The following is a 25,878-nucleotide window of genomic DNA, read 5'->3' as shown; positions in this document are numbered from 1 at the left end:
GCGTGCGCAGCGCAGGAAATTCGTCGAGGCCGAGAAGATGCACTGAGGAACACAAGCCACAAAAAGCGCGCTTTCCGAGGCAATCCATGCAATTTCCTGAATTGGAAGAAGAGCTGCTCTGCTAATGGAAGTGCGGAACAACGGCTACGCATTGACAACGGACATGCTGTGCGACTTCTGGTGGGATGAGCATGCACCAGAGCACAGCACCAGCTCGCAGCCTGAAGACTCCCCGAGTGACGACTGAACGTGGATAAATGCTGCTCATTGCCTGATTGGTGTGTTTTTACTTTGTAACACCCTCTCTTGGGCGGCGCCGACGACCCGGCTAGCGCGCGCCACACGGCACCTGGTCGTGGCTCGTGCAGCCACGGCTGGCAGTTCTGTTCTGGTGTCGGCTCGTAGCAGTGGTCTCGTTTCCTTCGCTCCTGAGGCGTTAAGCCTACAACTTTTAAAAAAAAATGTTTGTTCGCACATAACATGTATGGGCCGCGCCCCGAAAATTGGCCCTCGAACCTGGAAAAGAAAGTGCGGCCCTTACACACGTTTATACCGTATTAGAATTTAGTTAATCACTTACTAGTTAGCATGATTCCCATTACCTGAAGTCCGGCAACACTGGTATTACTTTGGCACAGAAAGCTTCTCCTTACCTCAAAAACTCTATTTTTAAAAATTAGTGATCACTTTCCCTGAAACACCTGGTGCATGTATATGTATATTCTTAACAAAAATGCAAGCAAAAGCAGCTATTTCGAGCAGCGCTAAGGAACACAAGGGCAACAAAAGAGCTGGACTTCAACTTTATTCCAGAAAATTTCCCCACCACCGTATAAATACCTGCAAAAAGCATCCACCAGGTATACAGAAGATCTGGACACGTTTCCAAGGGGATGACACAAGCGAAAGCAAAAAAACAAGGAAATGGAGAAATAGTTCTGCAATTCGACACCGACACAGAAGTATGATTAAATAAAAAAATGAAGAAGTGCCAAAGCAGAAGCCATGTCGACGAAAGGGTCAGTAGGTGATAAGGCTAGAACGGTTGAACAAATTTTCTTTTTTTTCTTTTCACGACAGTACACGACAATATAAAGTACAAAGCCAACAGCTAACATGGCTATAGGTTAAGGGTCATTCCATGCCAACTGACAAACTGCAATTTCTAAAAAAAATATGATGGTTTATTCTGTAAAAAAAAAACAGCGCGAACAAACGGGGACTAGACGTCAATCATGTTTTCCGTCCTTGCATTTTACTGACATTTTGTACAAACACCCCGACCAGTTGACCAGGGAAATTATCGAGGCGTATAACATGACAAAGAAACCAAGATTATGCGTCAGCCAACCATCCCTGCTCCTGCGTGACTGTGAGGTTGCATATCTGGACATCACATAGTAACACATGCGTTCTGATTTTGTGTTTTTTTTCGTTTTCTGTTTCCTTTTATAAGTGTGCTTCCTGTGATTAAACTTTAGTTGAGAGTACCAACTCGCCCGCTTATCTATCTGGTTTATTCTGTTACTGTGGCAAACATCATCCCAACTTATTTTTGGCGAAAACAATTATTCGTGCCGTGGCCGCATTGGAAGTGGTCGCAAAATCTAGTCTTAGAAACAGATTTGGAATACATTTAAAAATATTACCCATGACTGCGAAAATTTAATGTTCAAATATGTAATCAATTGAAATGATTTTGTTTTGTTTTTCATTAAAAACATGTGAAAAGATACAAAAATATGGGATTTTGAAATTTTTTTATCTACTCTTATGCTCTCACAGTAGTCATTCCAACTATTCTTCTAAATTGTCCAGAAGGCAAAGAAGCCGCAAAAAATGTTTCAGAGATCAAAAACATAAGCCGTGTCAGCGCAAAAATTTTCAAGTGCAGAAAATTTGCTTTTTCATGCATATTTACCTTCAATTGCGCAGTGAGGTAGTTGTAGTAAAATAAAGAGGTAATAAGTTGCACAGTGCCATTCAGTGGCATTTTTTGTTTGAAGCAAAAAAATAATTTTGCGAGTCCCTGCATTCAAGCTTGGCACTGCTCCGTGCTTACTCTTCACTGCAGCACACTTTGCCGCTGGCTGCAAATCGCAGCACTCCACTGCTCAAAGTCCAATGGTGCGCTAAGCTTGGGCACTGCTAGCTTCGGCCCAGTACAGGGCGCGGTTACAAAAAATAAAAATGAAGTGGCAGGAGGATGAGGATAGCATGCTCCTCATCCCGCAGCTGAGTGGAGCGCTGCCAAATGCCACTTGTGGTTGGCTCGAGCAGAAAGGCCATTGCTCCTCAACATATGCAGCACAGAACTGCACTTCAGCTGGGGTTTCATCACACCAAGCCTTTATCTCTCTCATCACATCATACTCAGTGACCCATAAGTTCAAAATGATGAACACGCCAATGAGCCTTTCAACACCCACCTGGAGCACTGTGCAGCATTGCTTATGTGTCTCCTTGACGTTGGCTCCAGTGTGCACTGCAGTTAAGAGCAAGCACTGAGTAATGCTGGAGTTGAATACAAGGGCTCAACTTGCAAAATTATTCTCTCGCTTAAGCAAAAAATGTTCCAAATGAACTATCAGAAATAAATGCCGCCAAATGGTGCTGTGCAGCTTACCATCTTGCATATCTTTACTAGGACTACCTCACTATGCAATATTTATTTCGTTACTTGCTGGCTGGTTGAATATGCCTCAAAAAGCAAATTTCTCAAATTTGCTGCTGATATGCTTTACGCTTATAATCTCTGAACCATTTTTATCAAATTATTTGCCTTCTAAACAACTTAAAAGAATAGTTAGAATGGCTACTATGAGAACATAAAATTTGATAAAAAAATTTAAAATTCCAAATTTTTGTAGTCTTCACTGTTTTATAATAAAAATAAAACAAATTCAGTTCAATTTACTGCATATGAATGTGCACTGTCGTATATTTATATGAAAAAAGTTTCACAGCCATGCGTAAAAGTTTTCTTTTTCAATTTTTTTGCAACACTAGGTTTTGCTACAGCTTGCATACTTAAAATGGAGGCCACGACACGAAATATTTTTTAACCAAAAGCAAGCTGCAGTAATGTTTGTCATAGTAATGCAATAAGCCATGATTTTTTTAAAAGAAATCGAAGACAGCTGAGTGCAAAGTCTGGATCAGCTTGAGTGGAATAACCCTAAATTCACCCGCCTGGCCACGTGTGCATACTTTCTAAACCCCTGGTGGATGCTTTTCGTGCGTGCTTATGCAGTGGTTCGGTGATTTTCTGAAATAAGTTCAGCTCCCATGTGCTGTGAATTGTCCTTGTGTTCAGTGCTACTCAAAACTGATGCAAAACCTGCTAGCTCAACAGCTTGTTCTAGTAAGAGTGGAGCAATTTATTCAGTGATAGTCCAGCGCCACTTTGAAAGTGCTCGAGGCAATTCAGGAGGCACACAAGAGCACCAAACACCCATTAGGTCGCTTTCTCTGCAGAGCACTGCTAGCACACAGGCCAAGTGCCACATCGAGTACGTGCCTCCCCCACACAACAGCACGCCACATGGAAAGTGACAAGCCCTTTTCACCACCTCCGCAACAGCCTACATGAGTGCAAAAGCCATGCTGCTGGATCGCTACAGTAAGGACGTCCCCGCTACTAAGGCGCTGTCGATGGGTGCAAGACGCGCAAACACTTGGTGACTGCCATGGCTGGCCTGGAGGACACTGCCATTTCTAGTTCAGCCGTGCAACCATAAGGTTTCCCAACCCTCTACGCTGTTATACCTTCCGCGGCGCTGTTGCAACACTTTAGTGCAACATAAAGGCAGGAACCGGTCATGCATATGGTGCTGTGAAGCCTGCAGTGATGCTACTGAAAAAGGTAATTCGGAGCAATTTCTGCACCAAAAAAATTTCCGACTTGGAGCACTTTGTAGCAATGAAACACTGATTCAGAAGCACTCTGGAACATGAACCTTTTAGTTTACAAATCTCTTGGGCTGGCAACCAATGTTGGAAAAATTGGAGTGTGACGTAAAGATCTGCTATGCCATTAGGTTTGTCATTATTGACAGAGTCTCATCTGAGAGGTCTTCAATTCCAGGTTTTATGCTGCATAAATTAGGAGGAAACATCTTTACAAAGTATGTCATACACATATACTCGCAAGCACAGTAGAACAAATGGGCTGATAATACAAGTCAGCCAGTTCTGCTACATTATTTTGTACACTTGCGCTTGCCTCACCATCACCATCATCAGCCTGACTACGCCCACTGCAGGGCAAAGGCCTCTCCTATGTCGCTCCAATGAACACTGTCCTTTGCCAGCTGTGGCCACTGTATAGCCGCGAACTTCTTAATCTCATCTACCCACCTAACTTTCTGCCGTCCCCTGCTCTACATTTGCCTTCTCTTGGAATCCACTCCATTACCCTTAAGGACGAGAGGTTATCTTGCCTTCGCATTACATGCCCTGCCCAAGCCCAGTTCTTCCCCTTGATTTCGACTAGGATGTCACTACCCTGCGTTTGTTCTATCACCCACTCTGCCCGCTTACGGTCTCTTAACGTTATACCTATCATTTTTATTTCCATGGCTCGCTGTGTGGTCCTTAACTTAAGCAGAACTCTTTTCGTTAGCCTCCACGTTTCTGCCCAACAGGTGAGTACTGGCAAGATACAGCTGCTGTACACTTTTCTCTTGAGGGAAATTCGTAAACTGCCATTCCTGATCTCAGAGAACCTACCATATGCGCTCCACCCCATTCTTATCCTTATATTTATCTCCCTCTCATGATCGGAATCAGCTGTCACTACCTGCCCTAAGTATTCCTTTACCACTTCCAGCCCCTAGCTGCCAATTGTGAACTGCTGTTCCCTTGCTAGACTGCTGAACATCACCTTGGTTTTCTGCATGTTAATTTTTAGACACATCGTTTTGCTCTGCCTGTCCAACTCACTAATCATGCTTGCAGTTCATCTCCTGAGCGACTTAGCAAGGCAATCTCATCAGCGAATCACAGATTACTTAAGTATTCTCCATTATCTCTTACCGCAAAATGGTCCTAATCCAGGCCTCAAAACACCTTCTGTAAACAGGCGGTGAACAGCATTGACGAGATCAGGTCCTTATTGGAATTTTATTGATGTCTTTATGGAGAACCATGGTAGCTGTGTAGTCATTATAGATATCTTCCATTATTTTGACATAAGGCTCTTTTACACCCTAATTCCGCAATGCCTATATGACTGCTGATGTTTCCACTGAGTCAAATGCTTTCTCGTAATCAATGAAGACTATATATTGGGGTTGGTTATATTCTGCGCATTTCTCTATCACCTGATTGATAGTGTGAATATAATATATTGTCACGTAGCCTTCACGAAAGCCTGCCTGATCACTTGGTTGATTGAAGTCTAAGGTTGTCTTGATTCTATTTGCGATTACCTTAGTAAATACCTTGTAGGCAATGGACAGTAAGCTGATCAGTCTGTAATTTTTCAAGTCCTTGATGTCTCCTTGCTTACGAATTAAGATAATGTATGCGTTCTCGAGGTCATAAGGCATTGCGTATATAAAGTGGGCAGTTTTTCTAGCACAATCTCCCCTCCGTTCAACAAATCTGCCACTAGTTTATCTTCACCAGCTGCTTTTCCCGTTTGCATTGCTCCTAAGGCTTACTTTACTTCCTCTTTCATTACTTGGGAGATGTCCCATTGCTGTGCACTACTACCTCCGTCATTAACGTATGATTACATTGGCTACTGCATAGATTTGTGTAGAACTTTTCGGCTACTTTATCTATCTTATCCACATTGCTAATGACATTGCTTTCTTTGTCTCTTAACGCATATGTCTGGCTTTTACCTATGCCTAGTTTCCTCTTCACTACCTTTAGGCTACCCCCATTCTTTAGAGCACGCTTGATTCTCTCTATATCCAACTTTCTTATATTGGCTACCTTGCGCATATTTATTAACTTTGATAGCTCTGCCAGTTTTATGCTGTCTGTTAGACGCTTTCATGCTTTGACATTTCTTAATCAGACCTTCCGCCTCTTGAGATAGCTTGCCGGTATCCAGTCGAACCGTCCTACCGCCTACTTCTACTGTGCACTCCGTAATGATAGCTGTCAGATTATCGTTCATTGCATTAGCATTATACAATGATTGTATTCCTCAGTTAAAGCTGAATATCTGTTCTGCAGCGAAAACCTAAATTTCTCCATTTTCCCTCTTACTGCTAGCACGTTAATGGATTTCCGCTTCACTAGTTTCTTCCGTTCCCTCTCCGAGTCTATGCTAATTCGAGACCTTACCATTCTGTGGTTGCTACAGCGCACCTTTCCGAGGACGTCCACATCCTGAACGATGCCAGGTTGAGCGCATAGTATGAAGTCGATATCATTTTTAGTCTCACCATTGGGGCTCTTCCAGGTCCACTTCCTGTTTTCTCCCTTGCGGAAGAAGGTATTCATGATCCGTAAATTATTCCTATCTGCGAATTCAACTAATAACTCTCTCCTGTTATTCCTGGAGCCTATCCTATAGTCACCTACCGCCTGATTGCCAGCCTGCTTCTTGCCTACTTTCGCATTGATGTCACCCATCAGTACAGTGTACTGTGATTATACTTCGTTCATTGCCGATTCCACGTCTTCATAGAAACTTTCAACGGTTTGGTCATCGCGGTTGGATGTAGGGTACTTCCAGCTGGTACCTCTTATTAGGCCTAATATTATAGAACTCCTCTATGTTGCCAGCTATATTCTGATTGATGAGGAATCTCACACTTAGTTCCCATCAGTTCCCTAATCCGCGATAGCACAGTACGTGCCTGCCTTTTAATTAGTACTGTATAGGCCTCACCTGTCCTCTTAACTTCACTGAGCCCTATGACATCCCATTTAATGCTCGCTAGTTCTTTGAACGGCACTGCTAGGCTAGCCTCACTGAAAGATGCTGATTAAAGATGCTAAGGGAAAATGCTTAGAGAAAGCAGACGCTGTGACCACTGTTTCTTTTTTGCTATGCCCTATATTTTTCGCTACTTTTGAGCATGAACTGCTGTTCCCCGTGGTATGAAGTTCAATATGCAAAAGCTGCAAAGATGCGCTGACAGTGCTGGAGCTTGGCACGTTGTGTCAACTGCAGTTGCTCGCTGCAATCATAGACGTTCCTCTCATGCCAGTTCATGCTTTATCGTCATGAATCTTTTTTTCCAAATTTTGTAACTCAGCACAAGCTAACAGACAGTCGATACAGCAAGTTCGTTATATCAAGGTCAACTGCTGCAACGCCTTCGTTACATGGAGCTCTCAAATACACGCACTTCAATGGGGTGGTGTTGGGGAAATGAGAAACTTCGTAACGTCAAAGAATTCATTGTATGGAGGTTCATTACATCCAGGTTTAACAGTTCTTCCAAGTTTTCATATTTACTTCGAAATCCACGCTCGTGCATTTCTTACTGGAGTTAAGCTTGCACGACTCCACTGTTATTACCCACCAGTTCTATATTGGCAACCCTCATTTTCAGTGCCTTTATCTTGGTATCTTGCCAGTATATATTTTTTTCAAATGCCTGACTGCACCCAGCTATTCTCGAAGCTTCATATTGCTACGCTACTAACTACTCTAGTGGTGCCATACAGCGGCTAAACTGCATTTCCTGGCAGTTGGCAAGCCTTGAGCCATCTCGGGGCTAGATGCTTCGTCTTCTTCATCTCTCGTGCTGCCTGCTGCCTTGCGCGTTCTAACGTCTTGCGTGTCTAATTAAAGCAAGTAAGCCAGCCCTGCTTACGCCAACTGTTTCTCAGTGACATATTTGGTGGAGGTGCTGGGTGACGGCCCATGTACGCTGACCTCGAGGACACTTTTGACGTCAGCTCTCAACACGTGGCTACAACACCAGTCCACAAGGCGAGCCGCCGCCTGCGAGGCCTACAACCCGAGTTCGGCCAACTGACAGCGCCGGTAAGGGCCATGACATCCACCGCGGCTAGCCAGACAAGTCACCACTCCGGGAGTGCCCCGCCATTTGTCCTTCACGCACCTCGATCGCCGCCACCGTTCCACAGGGACAGGTTCGAGGACGTCGAAGACTGGTTGGCCAGCTTTGACCGAGTGGCGGGTTTCAATGAGTGGGACGGCGAGCGCAAGCTGCGCAACATCTACTTTGCGCTGCAGGACTCGGCCAAAACGTGGTTTGAGAACCACGAAGCTTCCTTAACCACCTGGGAGGCTTTTCGTCGAGAGCTGCTAGCAACATTTACCAGCAGCGAAAGAAAAGAGAAAGCTGAAATCGCCCTGCGCTCGAGATCACAGCAGCCGAACGAGGGCGTCGCGATCTTCATCGAGGACATGACCCGACTGTTCAATCGGGCCGACCCTGCTATGCCCGAAGCCCACAAGGTACGCCACTTAATGCGTGGCGTAAAAATGCAGCTGTTTGCCGGACTGGTCCGTGACCCGCCACAAACAGTGTCCGACTTCACCAAGGAGGCAATGAGTATCGAGCGCTCTTTACAGGAAGGGGGCGCCCACTACGGACGTCAGGCTACTATAGCAGCCGCTTCCCAGTCCCAGTACACGCCTACGTCGCTGCCCGCCGAGGACCTTCGGGAGCTTGTAAGAAGCCTGGTGCGCGAGGAACTGATGAAACTTCGCTTTGAAGCTCCACAGGTTAGCGTCACTGCCGTTACGGAGGGGGTCCGCGAAGAAATCCGAAGAGTTGTGCAGCCACCCCCACTCCACACCCGGCGCCCTCCGTTATGACGTACAGCGAGGCGCTACGAAGTCCCGGGCCAGCGATGCGAGCCTGTTCCCCCATCGCTCCTGTGCAATACCTGTAGGAGCCAATCGCAACAGCACCCTCCGTGCCGCAGGAGTTCAGGCCCCCCGTGAGCAAAGCGCACGTTTGGCGTACGCCGAACAATCGGCCGCTCTGTTACCACTGCGGAGAGCCTGGCCACATCCTCCGCCACTGCCCCTACCGCAGGATGGGTTTAAGGGGGTTTTCACCTGACGCACCTCGACCACGCTACGGTGAAAGACCACGGGATATCGAACAGTACTTGGCTGAAAACGTGCAATCTTCGACCTCGCAACGACGCCAGTCCCGATCGCCATCCCCAAGGCGGCTCTCTTCGCCCGGCCGCCCGTCATCCTCTGGCCAGTTGAGAGGTACGTCCCCACGTCGGGAAAACTGAAGACGGCGTCCTCCGGGGGTAGGGCTGCCGCTACTGGACCGAGTCAAGAGCCTCCACCCGACGATTCGCCGCGACGCTCCGACCGACGACGACCTGACCCGACGACCTCGACAACGCGCTGCGACCGACTGGCCTCCGCCGAAATTCCGGTATCCGCCGACAACCACGACGTTACCGCACTCGTGGATACCGGCGCCGATTTTTCGGTAATGAGCAGACGGTTAGCCACGGTCTTGAGGAAGGTTCTGACCCCTTGGTCTGGGCCGCAGATCCGGACAGCTGGTGGCCACGTGGTAACTCCGATCGGTGTCTGCACTTCGCGAATCCAGATCCGCGGTGTTACTTTCCCTGGCTGCTTTGCTGTGTTACCCGGGTGCTCCAAAGACCTCACACTCGGTTTGGATTTCCTTCAGGAGTACGGTGCCGTTATCAACCTCCAGGAGCTAATCGTGTCGTTTTCCACCCAAGGTCCTGTCGACGACGATACCGAGCCACGCAGGGCTAAGTTATGCGTCTGTGACGACCACGTTTTGATCCCATCAAGATCCAGCATGTTTGTTACTGTAGAGTCCGATAACAGCACCAAAATTCGTGGCATTGCTGAAACGAACATGTCTCTGCTCCTTGGTCGGCAAGTCTGTGTTGCTCGAGGAATTGTTGAACTGGACAAGGGCCGAACCGAACTCTTGGTGACCAATTTTTGTTGTGAACCTCAGTGTTTGCCTGGTAGAACAGCTATTGCGTATTTCGAGGAACTCAGCGAATTCGCGGGACAGCACGCTTCGTCTGGAGCCCCGGCATCAGTGGAGGAACCGACCAATCCCATAAACACTGACGTGAACCCAAACCTCCCAACTAACCAGAAACGCTGCTTGGAAAGCGTTATCCAGTCTTTCTGCGACTGCTTTGCCTCGACCTCCAAGGTTAGGCAGACACCGCTCACAAAGCACCGAATTATAGTTGACGCCAACCAACGGCCGTTAATGTCAGCCGCTCTACCACATCTCTTCGAAGGAGCGTGATGCCATTTGCCGCCAAGTTCAAGAAATGCTCAAGGACAACGTGATACAGCCGTCGACGAGCCCGTGGGCGTCGCCTGTTGTTCTAGTGGCAAAGAAAGATGGAACCCTACGGTTCTGCTTTGATTACAGACGTTTAAACAATGTCACTAAAAAGGATGTTTATCCTCTCCCGCGTATTGATGACTACCTGGACCGGCTGCGCCACGCCAAGTACTTCTCATCGCTAGATTTACGAAGCGGCTATTGGAAAATCGAGGTGGACGAACGCGACCGGGAAAAGACCGCCTTTATTACACCGGACGGTCTGTACGAATTCCGGGTGCTCCCTTTCGGCCTGTGCTCGGCTCCTGCAACTTTCCAGAGGATGATGGACACCGTTCTTGCCGATCTCAAATGGCAGTAATGTCTCGTGTACTTGGATGACGTTGTCATCTTTTCTGACACGTTCGAAGAGCACCTGAGACGCCTGCGCGCTGTGTTCGAAGCAATTCGGTCGGCCGGTCTTTCCCTGAAGCCCGAAAAGTGTCACTTCGCTTTCGAAGAGTTGAAGTTTCTGGGCCACATCGTGAGCACTAAAGGGGTTAGCCCAGGCCCCGATAAGATTGCTGCCGTGGCTGCTTTTCCTGTGCCCACCGATAAGCGCAGTGTGCGCCGCTTTCTGGGTCTCTGCGCCTATTATCGGCGTTTTGTGCAGAACTTCTCCCAGATCGCTGAGCCCCTCACGCGACTCACGAAAGATTCCGAACCATTCTTCTGGGGCCTGGAGCAACAGTAAGCCTTTGAAGACCTCCGCACTCATCTCCAAAGTACGCCCCATCCTTGGACACTTCGACGAGTCAGCCGACACTGAGCTACACACAGACGCCAGCAACATCGGCCTCGGTGCTGTCCTTGTGCAGAGGCAGGATGGTCTCGAACGCGTAATCGCATATGCGAGCCACACATTGTCACGATCTGAGGCGAACTATTCCACCACTGAAAAAGAATGCCTGGCCATTGTGTGGGCAGTATCAAAATTTCGCCCGTACCTATATGGCCGCCCTTTCAGGGTCGTCAGCAACCACCACTCGCTGTGTTGGCTGGCGAACCTCAAAGATCCCTCGGGACGGCTTGCACGCTGGAGCCTTCGGCTTCAGGAATTCGATGTCACCATCGTCTATAAGTCTGGTAAGAAGCACAGTGATGCCAACTGTTCATCTCGTGCTCCTATTGAGAACAACCGAGCTGACCCCGACGACGATTCCGTTTTTCTTGGTGCCATCTCCACGTCCATCCTCATTCAACACCAAAGGGACGACAGCGAACTACGGCCCCTCATTGAGTATCTAGAAGGAAGCGCTCAGTCTCCCCCGCGAATCTTTTCGCGCGGGCTGTCGTCGTTCTGTTTACGTGACGGCGTCCTGTATAAGAAAAACTACAGTCCAACAGAAGCTGTCTATCTACTCCTTGTGCCTACGGCCCTTCACAACGAAGTCCTGGAGGCGAGCCATGATGACCCATCTTCTGGTCACCTGGGTTTTTGTCGAACTTTGGCACGAATACGGCAAAAATACTACTGGCCAAGGGTTGCTGCAGTTGTGAAACGTTACGTAAGAACTTGCCGCGAGTGCCAGTGTCGCAAGACGCCGCCGACTAAGCCAGCCGGCCAACTGCAGCCTATTGATCCGCCTCAGATTCCCTTCCACCAAGTTGGCATGGACATACTTGGCCCATTTCCGGAGTCCTCGCTGGGCAACCACTACATTGTGGTCGCCACCGACTACCTCAGCCGATACTGTGAGACCAAAGCTCTTCCCCTTGGTACTGCTGACGAAATTGCAAACTTCTTCATTCAAAACATTGTGCTTCGTCACGGTGCACCCACCATCGTTTTAACTGACAGGGGAACAGCGTTCACCTCGGCCCTTACGCAGGAGGTTATGCGCCTAAGCGGCACCAGTCACCGCAAAACAACCGCTTACCACCCTCAAACGAACGGCCTCACCGAACGGCTCAACAAGACGATCGCCGACATGATTTCTATGTATGTCGAAGCGGACCACCGGAACTGGGATGCCATACTCCCTTACGTCACCTTTGCTTATAATACTGCGGTCCAGGAAACGACACGCTTCACTCCATTTCGTTTAGTACATGGTCGCGAAGCCACAACCATGCTGGATGCAGTGCTGCTTCCAGCTAGCGCTACCCCCTCTGTTATGGGTGCTGCCCAATTTGTTCGTTACGCTGAGGCCGCCCGCCAACTCGCTCGACAGCGCATCCGGCACCAGCAAGTTCACGACGCTCAGCGATACAACCTCCGCCACCGAAATGTGCGTTACCTGCCCGGCGAACAAGTCTGGGTGTGGAGCCCAATCCGCATGAGGGGACGCTCTGAGAAGCTTCTACGGAGATACTTTGGCCCCTACGAGGTGCTCCGCCAGCTCAGTCTAGTTACCTACGAAGTTCTCCCCCAAGGAACAGTTCGCTCTTCTAGACGGCCGACCTCCGAAGTTGTCCACGTCGCTCGGATGAAGCCGTACCACGCCCGCTAGCCCCTCGCGCGTGTCTACACCACACGCCAGACACGTGTGACTACCCTTGTGGTCCTGCCTGCAATTGCTACCACACCGAGTCGGTGTCTTCAAGAGAGGGGGAGCAATGCTACGCTACTAACTACACTAGTGGCGCCATACAGCGGCTAAACTGCATTTCCTGGCAGTTGGCAAGCCTTGAGCCATCTCGGGGCTAGATGCTTCGTCTTCTTCATCTCTCGTGCTGCCTGCTGCCTTGCGCGTTCCAACGTCTTGCGCGTCTAATTAAAGCAAGTAAACCAGCCCTGCTTACGCCAACCGTTTCTCAGTGACAATATACTGCATGCAAATCACTATGCACAACACATCACTGAGATGGTGGTCCAAGGCACCACAAAACAAAGCTGCTTTCTTACAATGCTGGGAAATTTAGTTGTTTTCTGCTGGATGTATTTTGGGCAGAAATGTTGGCTTTCGGGGCAGTTCTCTTTTTAACTGGTTTCGACACAAGTCCCCCCATAATTTGGGGACACTGTTTGACTGAGCTTGCCGAGAACAGGAGCTAAAAGTGTGTTATGCTCAAAAGTAGGACCACGGTACGATGACTTCTTAACATCCGCCTGCACCGCACCTTCCAGTGAAGCCAAGAGGAGAGGAAAAGCGTCCAGGAATGGACTCAACGGACAACCCTGCTGGTGCACACCTCAAGGCAGCTGCGGCACAGCAGGCACTGGCAGGAGGGGTGCATGTGCAGCTGGTCATCGGCCACATCCTCAAGGCAGATGGCGCAGGAATGCCACGCCCGTGGGGCTGCGGGCAGGGAGCATGCCCCCTCCTCCTCCTCGACCTCCTCCGCTTCCTGGCAGGGGCCCAGGGCAAAGGCAAACACCTCACGGCCACCCTCGCCAATACACCGCACAGCCACGCCCTCGTCCTGGGCAACAGCAACCACACATGACAAGTGGAAGCAGCAGAGGAGAAAAGAGCAGCAGAAGTGGCTGAGTGAAATCAACTGTGAAGAAGAAATGAGAATGAGAAGGTCATACCACTGCTGTATTTCTCATCCAGAAGCTAATAATTCCTTTGTGTTACATGCGAAGGTGTGGAGGCCCACTAAAAACATGGGGGGAGAACATGCAAGCAAGTGCCTGATGTTCAGTGCACCCTCCTTTCCTTTTATGACGGCATATACAGTGTGCAGTATGTTTACCGCAGGTAAACTCAATGCACTATCCATGAGCACAAGAAAGCGACCCCCCCTTCTCCAAGTTGCAGCCTGTACATGGGGGCACCACCTGAAACAGCACTTCTGCTGTCGAAATGCTTTGTCAGGCGGTGCATCCACGCACAGTGGCATCAGTCGGAACTTGGAGGATGGTCTCTTACTTTTGTCCATGATGGTATGCGTGTATGCACAATGTATGCACTATTTATCATATTTATGCAGGTAGTATGCACCACAGTTACGCCAAACGAGAAGCTATTCCAATGCTTTGCACTTCAACAACCCCGATGCTAAATGATTGCCAAGGGCCATTACTACTACCAAAGGATGATAATGACCGAATACTTTGAGATGCACCAAGGGACTGCGTTTTCCTACGCATACAAAGTAAACAACACCCATGTCATCCGTGCTGAATATTTGAAATATCTTGGAATCATAGATCATTACACACTAAGCTAACACTCTCACATTAAAAGACAGCCCTAGCAGTATCAAAGCGGCTGCGGCTTCTTACCATTGCGACAACAAACTAAATGAGTTGCTACTGTAACTGTACAGTAGTGTTTATGGTTTATGGGGGTTCAATGTCCCAAAGCAACTCAGGCTATGAGGGACGCCGCAGTGAAGGGCTCCGGAAATTTTGACCACCTGGGGTTCTTTAACGTGCACTGATATCGCACAGTACACGGGCCCCTATAATTTCGCCTCCATCAAAATTCGACCGCCATGGCCGGGATCGAACCCACGTCTTTCGGGCCAGCAGCCGAGCGCCATAACCACTCAGCCACCGCGGCGGCTAGAGGGCAAAACACTTGTCTAGGATGCCTGAGCAGTGTCCGCTGGGCGTATTCTGGACTGCACGCATGACACCTGGTGACAGCATCAAAGCAGCCTGGAAGTGGGATCTTTGCTTCCCTTGCTGGTCATCATCGCAGCTCCTGAGGTGTCCTTGAGAAGTGCTTTACCCCTCTATGCGTGCTGCTCTGTTGCCAATTTGCCTCTGGCACAGCGCACACATGCGACCTCGCTTGCCAGAAGCGGTATCAGCACTGGTGTCACGCAAAGCACCCCTCTGGGCTGCTTGCAGTAGTTTCAGCCTTGGTGCAAAGTTTTCACTTTTTTAAGTTATTGTTTGGATATTTTAAAAAATGAAGTGGCACACCATTTTGATGAGAAGGCCCTGCGCAATATAAATTAGCCATTAACCGAGCAAGGTAAAAAAGTGATCATGATGCTAGGTCTTTATGGAGCAAGGGCAACTAAGGCCAAAGAGCGCCAAACACGAGGTTTTTCGTCGACTCGGGCTAAAATGTGCACAGATGATAGCCACTGGCGATGCTTTCGAAAGAGCCCTTCAACCACCACGGCAATGCTGACAAGGTGCGGTTCCATATTTGGCTCGGCTAGTGCTGGTATGAATTGTGCCTCAGAGTTCATAGCTAATCTATGTGCACGGGTCAAATTATTTAAATTCTGCCTTTCTGAATTCTTCAATAAATTTTATACGAGTGAAAGCTTTGTCCTAGGCTGGCGCCAAAACTTTCACAGCATTTCTTGGAAGTGAGCTTTGCCTCGAGGAGAGTAGCACTGTTACGACTGAATCGACATTCTCTGCCAAACAACAGCCGAGCCAAATACGAAACCACTTCCTGGGCCCATGTGGTCCTGGAGGAGCATACCAGGACTCGGTGGAAGACGCGGCCATTGTCACTCATCTCAGCGAGGGCAATGCCGTGCGTTGGTGGCTCGCCCTCCTCAAGCTGGGCGACAAGGACATCCCTCAGCTGGCCCACTGTTTCCTGCTTGGGGAGCCGCACCAGGCACCGTCTCACACTTGGCGCCACGCCCAGGGGTACGTACGTCACCTCTGCATAGCCCAGCAACGAAAAATTCCTCTCTACTTTCTGCGGGCAGCCACAATTTCCGCAATGAATCCTTTTTTGCATGTTTATTGAGGACTGATGTCAGTCAGTCAGTCAGTCAGTTTTTATTTGCAAGAAAATCACATGATCCTGCGGGTGGCAGAGACTAAAGGCATGGTTGCCTGACAAGGTCTCTGGCCCCGTAACAAAAGGAGCAACCTACAGCAGTACAGCAAAGAGCTGGTACAAAAAAGAGAAGCATCGTTACAGATAGTACACGCATACATACATACAATGTTAACACAAGCTGCCATTTTTGAACTCATTTCTCTATTTCAATTCCAGTTTGTAAACAACCACTTAGCTGGACAGAAAGCCAAGTATACCTGACTGACTTGGCTATCGCCACCATGAGCTGCTACTTGATGAGCCACAGTGCTCAACCTGTGCGCAGCCGCACAAAGCTGCCACTGGGGAATGCTCCCCACTGAGAGGATCAACATCTTGCTTCAATTGACAGCACTTACTCTGCTGCTGCCGCTGGACCGGACAGAACAAACATGCAAGGCACAACGGATAACGATGCCCTTCCCTTCTGCACCTGTGTTATAAACATGAGGCTACACATTGGAGCTACACACACAACAAACAGATGCACGGTGTCTATCAGTCCGTGCCACAGGTTTATGCTGTGAGTGTTTGTACCGTGACTCCTTGGCCTACACATTGCTGCTCAAAGCGTCAAACCAGTGGAGGTACACACGCCAATGTCTTTGGGAGAGAGCTGCCCTAGAATATGCTGTGCCTTTCCTGCAACACATCATAAGCTTGCACTTACTCTTGACGATGAGATAGGTGACAATTATTCTTTCTGTGGTCTCACAGTTTGCTCTCCCATGTTTTGCAGGAGTCTGAATCTCACAACCCAAGCTGGCATGACCATCTGATCGAACACTGCCCTGACTGCACTCAGCATTCTCTCTATGCCTCATGGGAAGGAGCACAGCAGCCAGCCTCACCAATGTGCCGCTCCAGGGCGTGTGGCAGGGGCACGGGCAGGTACATGAATGGCTCGTAGGTCACAGACACGTGGCCGCATCCCGAGCACACCACCTGCACACAAACGCCGCTGGATCTCCATGCCCACTGCACTCGCCCACACACTACAGGCACATGGTCTCTGCCCAGCAGTGAAACTTATTTCACTGATTGATTGACTGACTGGACTGATTGGTTCATCGATCTATTGTCTGATCGATCGAGCAAACTTTTTTGGGGTGAGGGTAGGGAGGAGGGGTCCCTTATGCAGTGTTGCTGCTGGTAAAATTCACTTTGGAGCAATTTTTGGAGCACTAAAATTTCAGATCTGGAGCACATCTTACAGCAATGCAACACTTGGCTAAGCAGCACTCTAAAGCATGTAGCCTTTGGTCTCCAAATGTCTCAGCCTGGCAAACAATGAATGCTGGAAAAGTTGGAGTGCGATGTAAAGGTGGGCTACAATATTCGGTTGGTCACTACTGGCACAGAGCCGCACCTGACAGGCCTTCAACTCTAAGCATCACATTGCATACGTGAAGAGGAGACACCTTTGCCAAATATGACACAATTTTTACCTCCAGTGCACAAACTTTGCATACACTCTCAAGCAAAGTAGCTAAATGGGCCGACGTTTGGCTTTCCACTTTTGTTCAGAAAGCTCACAACGCTTTATTCGATCTCCCTCTCCAGTCTTTCATTTACGTCAGCCAGTAACTTTCACATTTTTCTTGCCCGCCTCAATCAGAAGCAATTAATCAGACCCAGTTGCTCCCATACCCTTTTGATCCATACCAGTCTTTGTCATTCCCTGTGATGGCTGAAGCACCGCCTTCGACAATTCTGCCTGGAGTGTGCACAGCATCTGCACTAGCCCTCCATGACTGCTCCATTAGTGCAAAACCACTATTCCGCCGGGTAAACCCCAAGCAAGATCTGGCAATGTTTGTGGGTTTGTGCCAAGCGAAACGAATACTGGTTTGCGATGTTAGTGCGTTTGTGCCAAGTGAAAGAAAGAAGTAAACAACAAATCCAGATACATATCCGCAGCTGGGATTCGAACCCGTGGTGGCATGGGCGAATCAGCTTCACTGGCTGCTGCGCAAGAGCACTAGGCTATTGCCAGAGTCGAACACTCCTTGTGCTAAACTGCAACACACTCTCGCGCTGTGCATTACACATTGCCTTCATCAACTAATGCTACTATCAAACTAATATTCGCGCTTTGAGCTATGTGGCGGCAGTGAATGAAAGATGTGTGCTGCATATGTTGCCGTGGACAATGTTGTGGCAGAAATATGGCAATAGAGCAATATGCATTGGCATTGACAACATTGCTGCAGAAATGCGGCACTGGAGCGCAGGCTGCCGGCGTGCATTGGGTAAATTGACACTGAAGATGAAAAAGTTGAAGATGCACATAACTAGCTCCTTGGATCAGTCAACTAAATCGAACTTTCAGGTACGTGTACCAGCATGTACACAGGTGCACGTAAGACAGGCTTGGGAAGATCGGCGCAGGCCCATAGCCATGTGTGGTTGCGCAAGGTGCGAGTGGCGAGGGCATGAACTGTGCGCAGTATACCCGGCTCGCTCGCACTGGAGGTCGCTTTCCCGAACAAACAATTGCATGCACACCTGAATCCGAAACTGCCAAACTGTTTGCTGTTCGCTTTGCCACTAGTCAACCAGGCCGCATGCGAAGGCAGCATTTCATCGCCCGTTATCTCCTCTGCCTCCCACTGCTGGCTTCACAATTGCATTGTTGCACGCTTATTGTTTTGAGCTGCGCATGCGCCGTTATGCCATCCCATGGGGAACTACACAATGTGGGATAGGGCATGAGGGGGTATGTGTCCTATATTTAGAGCCAATATTTTTTCTTAGGGTAGATGAGAGGTCTACATCTAGGTGGCAATATTCTCTTGCTGCCCAGGTCAAATTGTGTGAGGCACGGCTGGTACATTGTGAACAGTATTCATGGAATGCAAAGGTAGAAATAAAAGGGATACCCGTAAGCACAGATGAAAACTTGCTCGATATCCTGGATAAAGTTCGCGAAAAAGTGGGCGAAAGTGTTGCGCCTTCCAACACTGACGTATGTCACAGAGTGGCCGTTCATGGAAGCAAAACAGAGAAGTGCATAGTTGCACAATTTGTGTATCGAAAGAAGAGAGACGCTTTTCTTGAAAAGGTGCGAAAAACGAGGCTGTCTGTAGAGACCTTGGGTTTGAGGAAACGAGGTCAGTGTATGTGGACGAGCACCTTAGCCCAGATCACAAGCGTTTGCTAGGGCTGGCTGTCAATAAGAAGCGCGAATCAAACTGGAAGTTTGTCTGGGTGCGTGGAGGCCAGATCTATGCACAGAAATCTGAAAACAGTACGCTGCTAAAGATAACGAATAGCAGTGACGTGGCCAAGATGACCTAAGAAGTTATCCTTCATCATGGATTGCTATCAGCTGCTTGCTCTAGCACAGTTAAACCAGCTAGTCAGCACAAATGACGTAAAACTTTATCACTTGAACTGCCGTTCAATAAACAACGAAGTTAATGAAATAGAAGCCCTTTTTTCTGTTTCAAATTTTCTTTTGGTGTAATTATGTTTACCGAGACCTGGTATCAAGATGATGCAAACTATTTAGTTCTAAGTAACTATACACATTTTGTTCTCAACAGACCTGGGTGCCGAGGTGGCAGAGTGTGGTTACAGATATTGAACACACTAGCTGCAGTAGAAAACAAACCAGTCACAGTTTCTACCCCCGATATTGAAATACTGACAGTAGGAGGTGGAAATAACCTTTTCACCGCTCTATACTGTCCTCCTGATGGAAATTTGAGAGGCTGCCTGGACGTTCTTAAAAGCCTGTTTGATTACGTAACAGCAAACCAGCAAGTATTATATTTATCGGGTGACTTGAATATTGATACGCGATGTGATTCAGCACCACAACAAGAATTCATAAGCTTACTAGATGCCTATGGCTTTTTCAATCTTATCGAAGTACCTACACGCATCACGTGTTCCACATCGTCCTCCACTGAGATTGTAATCACGAACGCAGAAAAATGCGGAAAAAAAAAAGCTGGAACTGTACTGTCCGACCTTCGTCCCATCTGAACGCCCTTATCGATTTCCTGCAGCAACCTCTCCACATTTTTGACGAATTGATATCACCACACTTGACCGTTTTCGTTCGATGCTATATGAAACAAGTTTGGACGATGTGCTATCTTTAAAAGACGTGAATTAGGCGTATATTGCATTTTTGTTCAAAATAAAAACTGTCTATGATAAATGTTTTCCGCAAGTCCGTCTGCGCGATCGCAATCCTAAGAAGCCGTGGGTTACGCAAGAACTGCTGCACAAAATAAAGACCAAAGAGAAAATGTTTGTGGAATTCATGAAATCGCAGCAGCCTTCCAAGCTTAATAAATATAAAAAATACCGAAACCAGCTAAATCGAGAACTAAGAACTGCCAAGTTAAGGTACTTTAGTAAGGCATTTTCTGAGGGATCCAAAAGAAATGTTCACAACCAGTGGGACCAATTAACAAATTACTATATCGCACCTCAAAAACAACTATTACAACAATAATGAAAGATGGTATACCAATAAGTGCGGAGGAACTGTGTAATGAATTTAATAATTTCTTTGTTAACGTAACCAAAACATTATGCTATCCATCTGACACAACTGTGGGTTACGCGTATAACACACATGTATTCCAGAATCCCTGTTCATGTATCCTACACATGAAGACGAAACCATGACAGTATTTAGAAATCTAAGAAAGAGCAGATATGAAGATTGTAAAGATGGCTTTCAGGTCAAACCCTTCAAGTTTGTAGCTGACATACTAGCCCCAATGCTAATGCATATCTATAACCTAGCTTTAGCATCTGGCATCTTTCCAAATGAAATGCAGGTAGCAAAAGTGGCTGTCATTCACAAAGGTGGTGCTACCTCGGATATGGCCAATTACAGGCCTATTTCAGTTGTTCCGATATTATCCACAGGTCTGGAAAAGATTATTTACGTGAGAATTCATAATTTTCTAGTAAAACATTGTTTTATCAGACAGTCAATTCGGTTTCAGAAAACAAAGGTCCACGGAAATGGCACTAATTAGGCAAAAAGACACAATAATAAATGCATTTGAGGAAAATTCTTTGTACTCAGAATATTTGTTGATTTTTCAAAAGCATTTGACCTGCTTAATCATGATTTACTGGTACATAAACTCTCTGGTGTACCCCAAGGCAGCATTCTGGGGCCGCTATTATTTAATATCTACAATAATGATATATTTTCTGCTCCTCTTCCTGTACACATAATAGCGTATGCAGACGACCTCACAATGCTTGCCTTGGGTAATACAGAAACTGACCTACTAGCACTCGGCAATCAGTTCTTAGAATTCCTGCGTCAATGGCCCTTTAAGAATTTCCTAAAAGTAAACATTACCAAGAGGCAAGCAATATTATTCCGAGCTAAAAATAGAATGATGAGTGCCAATCTCGACCTTTGGTTAGGAAACAAAAAAATTGAGGTCGTGCCAGCTGTGAAGTGTCTTGGTGTTGTTTTGACCGAGTCTCTTAATTGAGATAAACATATTGAGAATATCTGTGCCAAAATAAACAGGATTAATGGCATCCTAGGTCGCCAGAGGCACACACTTCCCCCTAAAGTGAAAATATTAATTTACAATGCGTTTATATTGCCACATATAACTTATTGTCTCATGGTCTGGGGGATAACAACTAAGCCAAACCAAATTAAAATTTCTAATTGCTCAAAAACGAGCAATTAGATTAATAGCTAATGTACCGTGGTGTACTCATACAGGTCCCTACTTTGCAAGGTTTAATATCATGACAATCTCAGAGTTATTCCCATTCAAGTTAATCGCTATGTATAAAAACACTGTTTCCACTAAGAATGAGTTCCTTTTATCAAGTCTCAACCTGACTCGTTCGATTTCATCCTACAACGCACAAAACAAAATGTCATGGTGTGTACCTTTCTGCCGCACCACATACGCTAAGCAGTCACTGATACATAGTTTATCACATTACCTCAATATTCTGCAAAAGAACAACATAATACTTGGAGACTTCACGGCGCAAACTAGTCACACTTATTCCCATGTTTGAATACACATAACTCGTGATCAGAACTTATATATAGCTTCGTGTACCTTCATTTTACTTGCATTGTATCTAGTTTGATTGTAAATGAGTTTCCTGTGCATCGAAATGTGGAGTAGTTTTTGTCAAACAACGTCCAGTGATAGTAGAGGCGCAACTTCATACAAATGTCAGGTTTAGATACTTTATGGCTGTATTTCTTTTGTGTTTGTGAGTGCGCTCTTCCACTGTTGTTGTGATCAGCTGCTGGGCTATACACACCGGCAGAGGACGCAGGGTGGCTCTCAAGCTACAACAACGCAGATTTTTGCCTTGCGTCCTCTTTCCTTTGTTGCTGATGTAACCTTGAGAGAGTTAATAAAATATATCATTCATTCATTCAATATATAGTATATATTGTGCATTATGACCCTTGCAGTGTCTCTCAGGATGTGTTCAGAAAATTTTCACTTAATCTGCACGGACACTTTTTGAAGTCTTCATTTACAGAAAAAAAAAATGCACAAATTACGCGAGTAAATATGGTGCATTAAGACTGCAGCATTTATTCATGGCTAGAACAAATGTCTACGCACACGGCCCTCAATTGCAGCGAAGACACAGGTGCCAAAAACCCATGTGAAGGGAACACACCGCTGTGCCATGGACTTTATTTATTGGAAATACTGCCAATCCCAGTCGGGATCACTGTTGTGGAAAAAATATATTTACAGGAAGGTAACAGCAGCCATGAGTTGCAACTTCGATGGTAGATGCACAAATTCGACAATACACAGACGGTGCGCAAATGGTGGTCTGAAGAAAGAAAGGGGCAGGTCAAGCTGAGTCACACCAGAGGCACAGTCTGTGAGGGCTGAATGTTCAGAAAGGAAGTCAGGGCACTGATAAAGAATAACAAACAAAAGTCTTATGTTGGCCAGAAATCTTCACACGGGGTGACCAAAGGTCGATGACCAGCAGTGTAGGTTAGAATGCGTGAGAAAGACTTGTGCTCCAGTATCGATGAGGGTAGTCATTGCTATGCCATCTACGTAGATGGCAAGCAAATTACTTTTTGTACAGAGAGCTAAACGAGGAGTTCAGAGCCGGGTCGGTACCGCAGTGTCCAGTCTTCCGGATGGTAATGTCCACATGAGCCTGGCAATGAGTAGCAGCGGCACTGGAAAGGAGGATGTGCACGTTGTCAGTAGAGGTCCTGACAGGGTGAGAACATTCATTGCAGCCACGAAACGCAGAAAGATAGAACATTTGCAACTCGAACTACCGGTTGCGGCAATATCGGCTGATGTGACCATCAGGCGTTCTCCAGTCGGATGGGTTTCACCCACGCAGGTAACGAGGCCGAGCAAGATTTGTCGAAGAAAATTCGAATACAGGAAGTGGATGCACAGGGCTAACAGCCTGAAGACCCAGGGTAGGAAGCTCCTGATGGGCAACGGCTTAGATCAGAGAAACAGCAGGGAGCCGAGTGTTGGCAAAGTGCAGCTGCAAGGCAACAGGAGCTTCAAGTTCTCCACGCATCAGACGTGTCATGTTGTGTGGCAATGTCGGCTGCTGTCGAAGCGGAAGAAGCTGCTGTCTTGGCAGGAAGAAGCTGTAGGCGTGTTTGGGAGGCAGTGGAACTGCTGACAAATGCGCCGACTTTTGGCACCCCCAGAACGTCGACATTCCTTTATGATGGCATAAATGGTTGCACAGTTTTTATGGACCAGCAAAAGTTGAACGCGTCATTCACTATTCCCTTCAACACATGGCCGATCTTGTCCAATTCAGACATCTTATCGACCACTTTGTGAAAAAGTGCCTACCCATCCTGAACACAATGTAGGACTCTGTCAATGTTTGGGTGTGCATGGCAAGATCCCGCCTGGTGGCAAGCTGTCTACCGAGTGGCTTTCCAAATAGTTCACGGAGTTCCTGCTTGAAGAGGCCCCAGCTGTTCAAACCTAGGCATGTGCAAATAGTGGTTTTTGGTTCGAAGCAAATTCAAATCGAATAGAAATTTTCTCAAAAAAATTTCGATGCGAATATTTTGAATACTTCTAGCACACAAAATAAGTTGAATGGTACAGTAGGCATTTTAACAATCAAATGTATTTTTCAAACACACAAGCCCATTACCTGAAAAAAAAGAAAGAGAGAAAATGCATTGAACTTCATAGCACTCATTGAAGTGTGTTGACGTACTGTAAAAGGAGCAATCATAAATTGGGGAATTCGCCTACATGCAGAGCCGACACAATTGGGGGGTGTGGCCTATTTTGAGACCCCCGAGTACTGGTCTCACTTGAGATTGCGTCATTGCACAGCTACTGCCTTTAGGCAATGGCTCCAAGAACATCTGCTAGCGAGTGCACAGGGTTTTCCATTACGGATAGCCAAGTTTCACCTCAGCACTCCTCCCCACCCCGCACCTCGTACCCAGGCCCCTATGATCAAAGCACAGCACAAAGATAATGTATGGCTGTAGAACATTTTATTTCAATGTGATGGTATTGCAACATAAACAATATATTATTGAACAGCAGTTTCTAGAAGTATAGTCAGAGAACCTGCATGGCCATAACCCTGCACTCTAAACGATGGGGCAGGTCCAAAAGAGTAAAGGCATGGGGGAACCTTGGCGCCTCCATTAGATAACTGGGGGAAGGCGTTGACCCCCACCATGCGCATGCTTATGCCTGCTAAGTGTACACACTAAGCACCCAGTGCCGCCCCGCGTCAGGCGTTAGAAAGGGTCACCCCTCACAATGTGCCTCATGCTAGCTTCCTCTCGTGCTCGCGTCGCCATGCATGATTCGTGAATTTCACGTGGAGAAGAGCGGCTGCGGCACCTGCAGTCCAACTCGCTCCGCGGAGATCAAGAGAACCACACGCCCTCTAATTAGAGCACAATCTGCAGCCGCTGTTCTTTGTCTGTTTATTGAGGTAATACAAAGTTTTTGCTCTTGAGGCACGGCAAAAGGAGGGAGCATGTCCTCTTGACTAGGCCCTGGCCTCAGTCAGAGTGCGCCGACGGTGAAGCAACAGTGGCGTAGCAGTTGCTCTCTGCAAGAACAGCTACACACGAACAAGCAACATTATCCAGAATATTGTACTAAAACTAAATGTACATATGAAAACCTAATGCAACAGTGCTGAGCAAAAAGCAAAGGAAAGTAAAAAAAATAGTTGGTCAATAAATTTAAAGGCAAGCAGTGACCACCTGCTCTGTTCAAGATGGAAGTAAAAAGATCCGATTCCACAGGGGGGAGCCACTGCGCAGGTCGCCCTCAGGACGTCACAAGGAGCCGGCCAGCCCCTGCCCCATCGGGACCAATCAGCGCGTGCGCACTAGCGGCACATGGAAGCGGATCGCCACTGTGCTAAATCTCTCTACTCTACTAACGCAGAGTTACAGTGCGGGTGCACCACGGGTAACGTTGCTACGCACATCTGGCAAGTACAGATTTGGGCGCCACGCTTCCGCCTGCTAGCCTCCGTCACCACGAGCATGAGCCGACCAGTTCGGGCACACACGCAGGAGCGCAGGCACGCACGAAAAGTCAAGGCTTTGGTTACACGCGTGCCGCGTTGCGATTCCGGACTACGAAGCAAGAGTTACGGAGACATTATTCACTCCGGACGAATACTTCGAGATTTTGAATACCAAACATTCGGTTCGAATCAAATATCGAATACTTTGCTATTCGAGTGAATATTCGAAATTATCGAATACTTGCACAGGCCTAGTGAAATCCTCTTCGTGTCTCTCATACCAAACATGCGCTGTGCCTTTGAGGTAGAATATTATGTTCGCAAGCTCGAGGGTTGGGTCTCGTCAGTTGTACATACTCGCATGTTTGTACATGTTCAGCCAATCTTCG

At 47.4% G+C, this 25,878-nt stretch overlaps 1 protein-coding gene across 13 annotated transcripts in view; it reads right to left on the bottom strand.

Moving 5' to 3' along the window:
- LOC144124427 (ubiquitin carboxyl-terminal hydrolase 4-like) overlaps positions 1-25,878 on the bottom strand; it is a 176,210-nt gene that overhangs the window by 77,149 nt on the left and 73,183 nt on the right. For 11 of the 13 annotated variants that reach the window (XM_077657065.1, XM_077657067.1, XM_077657063.1 and 8 more), the window contains exons 8-10: positions 16,840-16,933; positions 15,638-15,825; positions 13,434-13,664 (exon numbers count right to left, since the gene is read on the bottom strand). In XM_077657065.1, the coding sequence (XP_077513191.1) occupies positions 13,434-13,664; positions 15,638-15,825; positions 16,840-16,933 (513 nt within the window). The remainder of the gene's footprint in view (positions 1-13,433; positions 13,665-15,637; positions 15,826-16,839; positions 16,934-25,878) is intronic. The other 2 variants (XM_077657070.1, XM_077657072.1) reach the window with 1 other exon arrangement.

The sequence above is a fragment of the Amblyomma americanum genome, chromosome 3 (assembly GCF_052857255.1).
Source record: "Amblyomma americanum isolate KBUSLIRL-KWMA chromosome 3, ASM5285725v1, whole genome shotgun sequence".
Taxonomy (NCBI): Eukaryota; Metazoa; Arthropoda; class Arachnida; order Ixodida; family Ixodidae; genus Amblyomma; species Amblyomma americanum.
The sequence above is the reverse complement of the archived record's forward strand: the minus strand, read 5'-3'. Positions and strand labels throughout refer to the sequence as shown.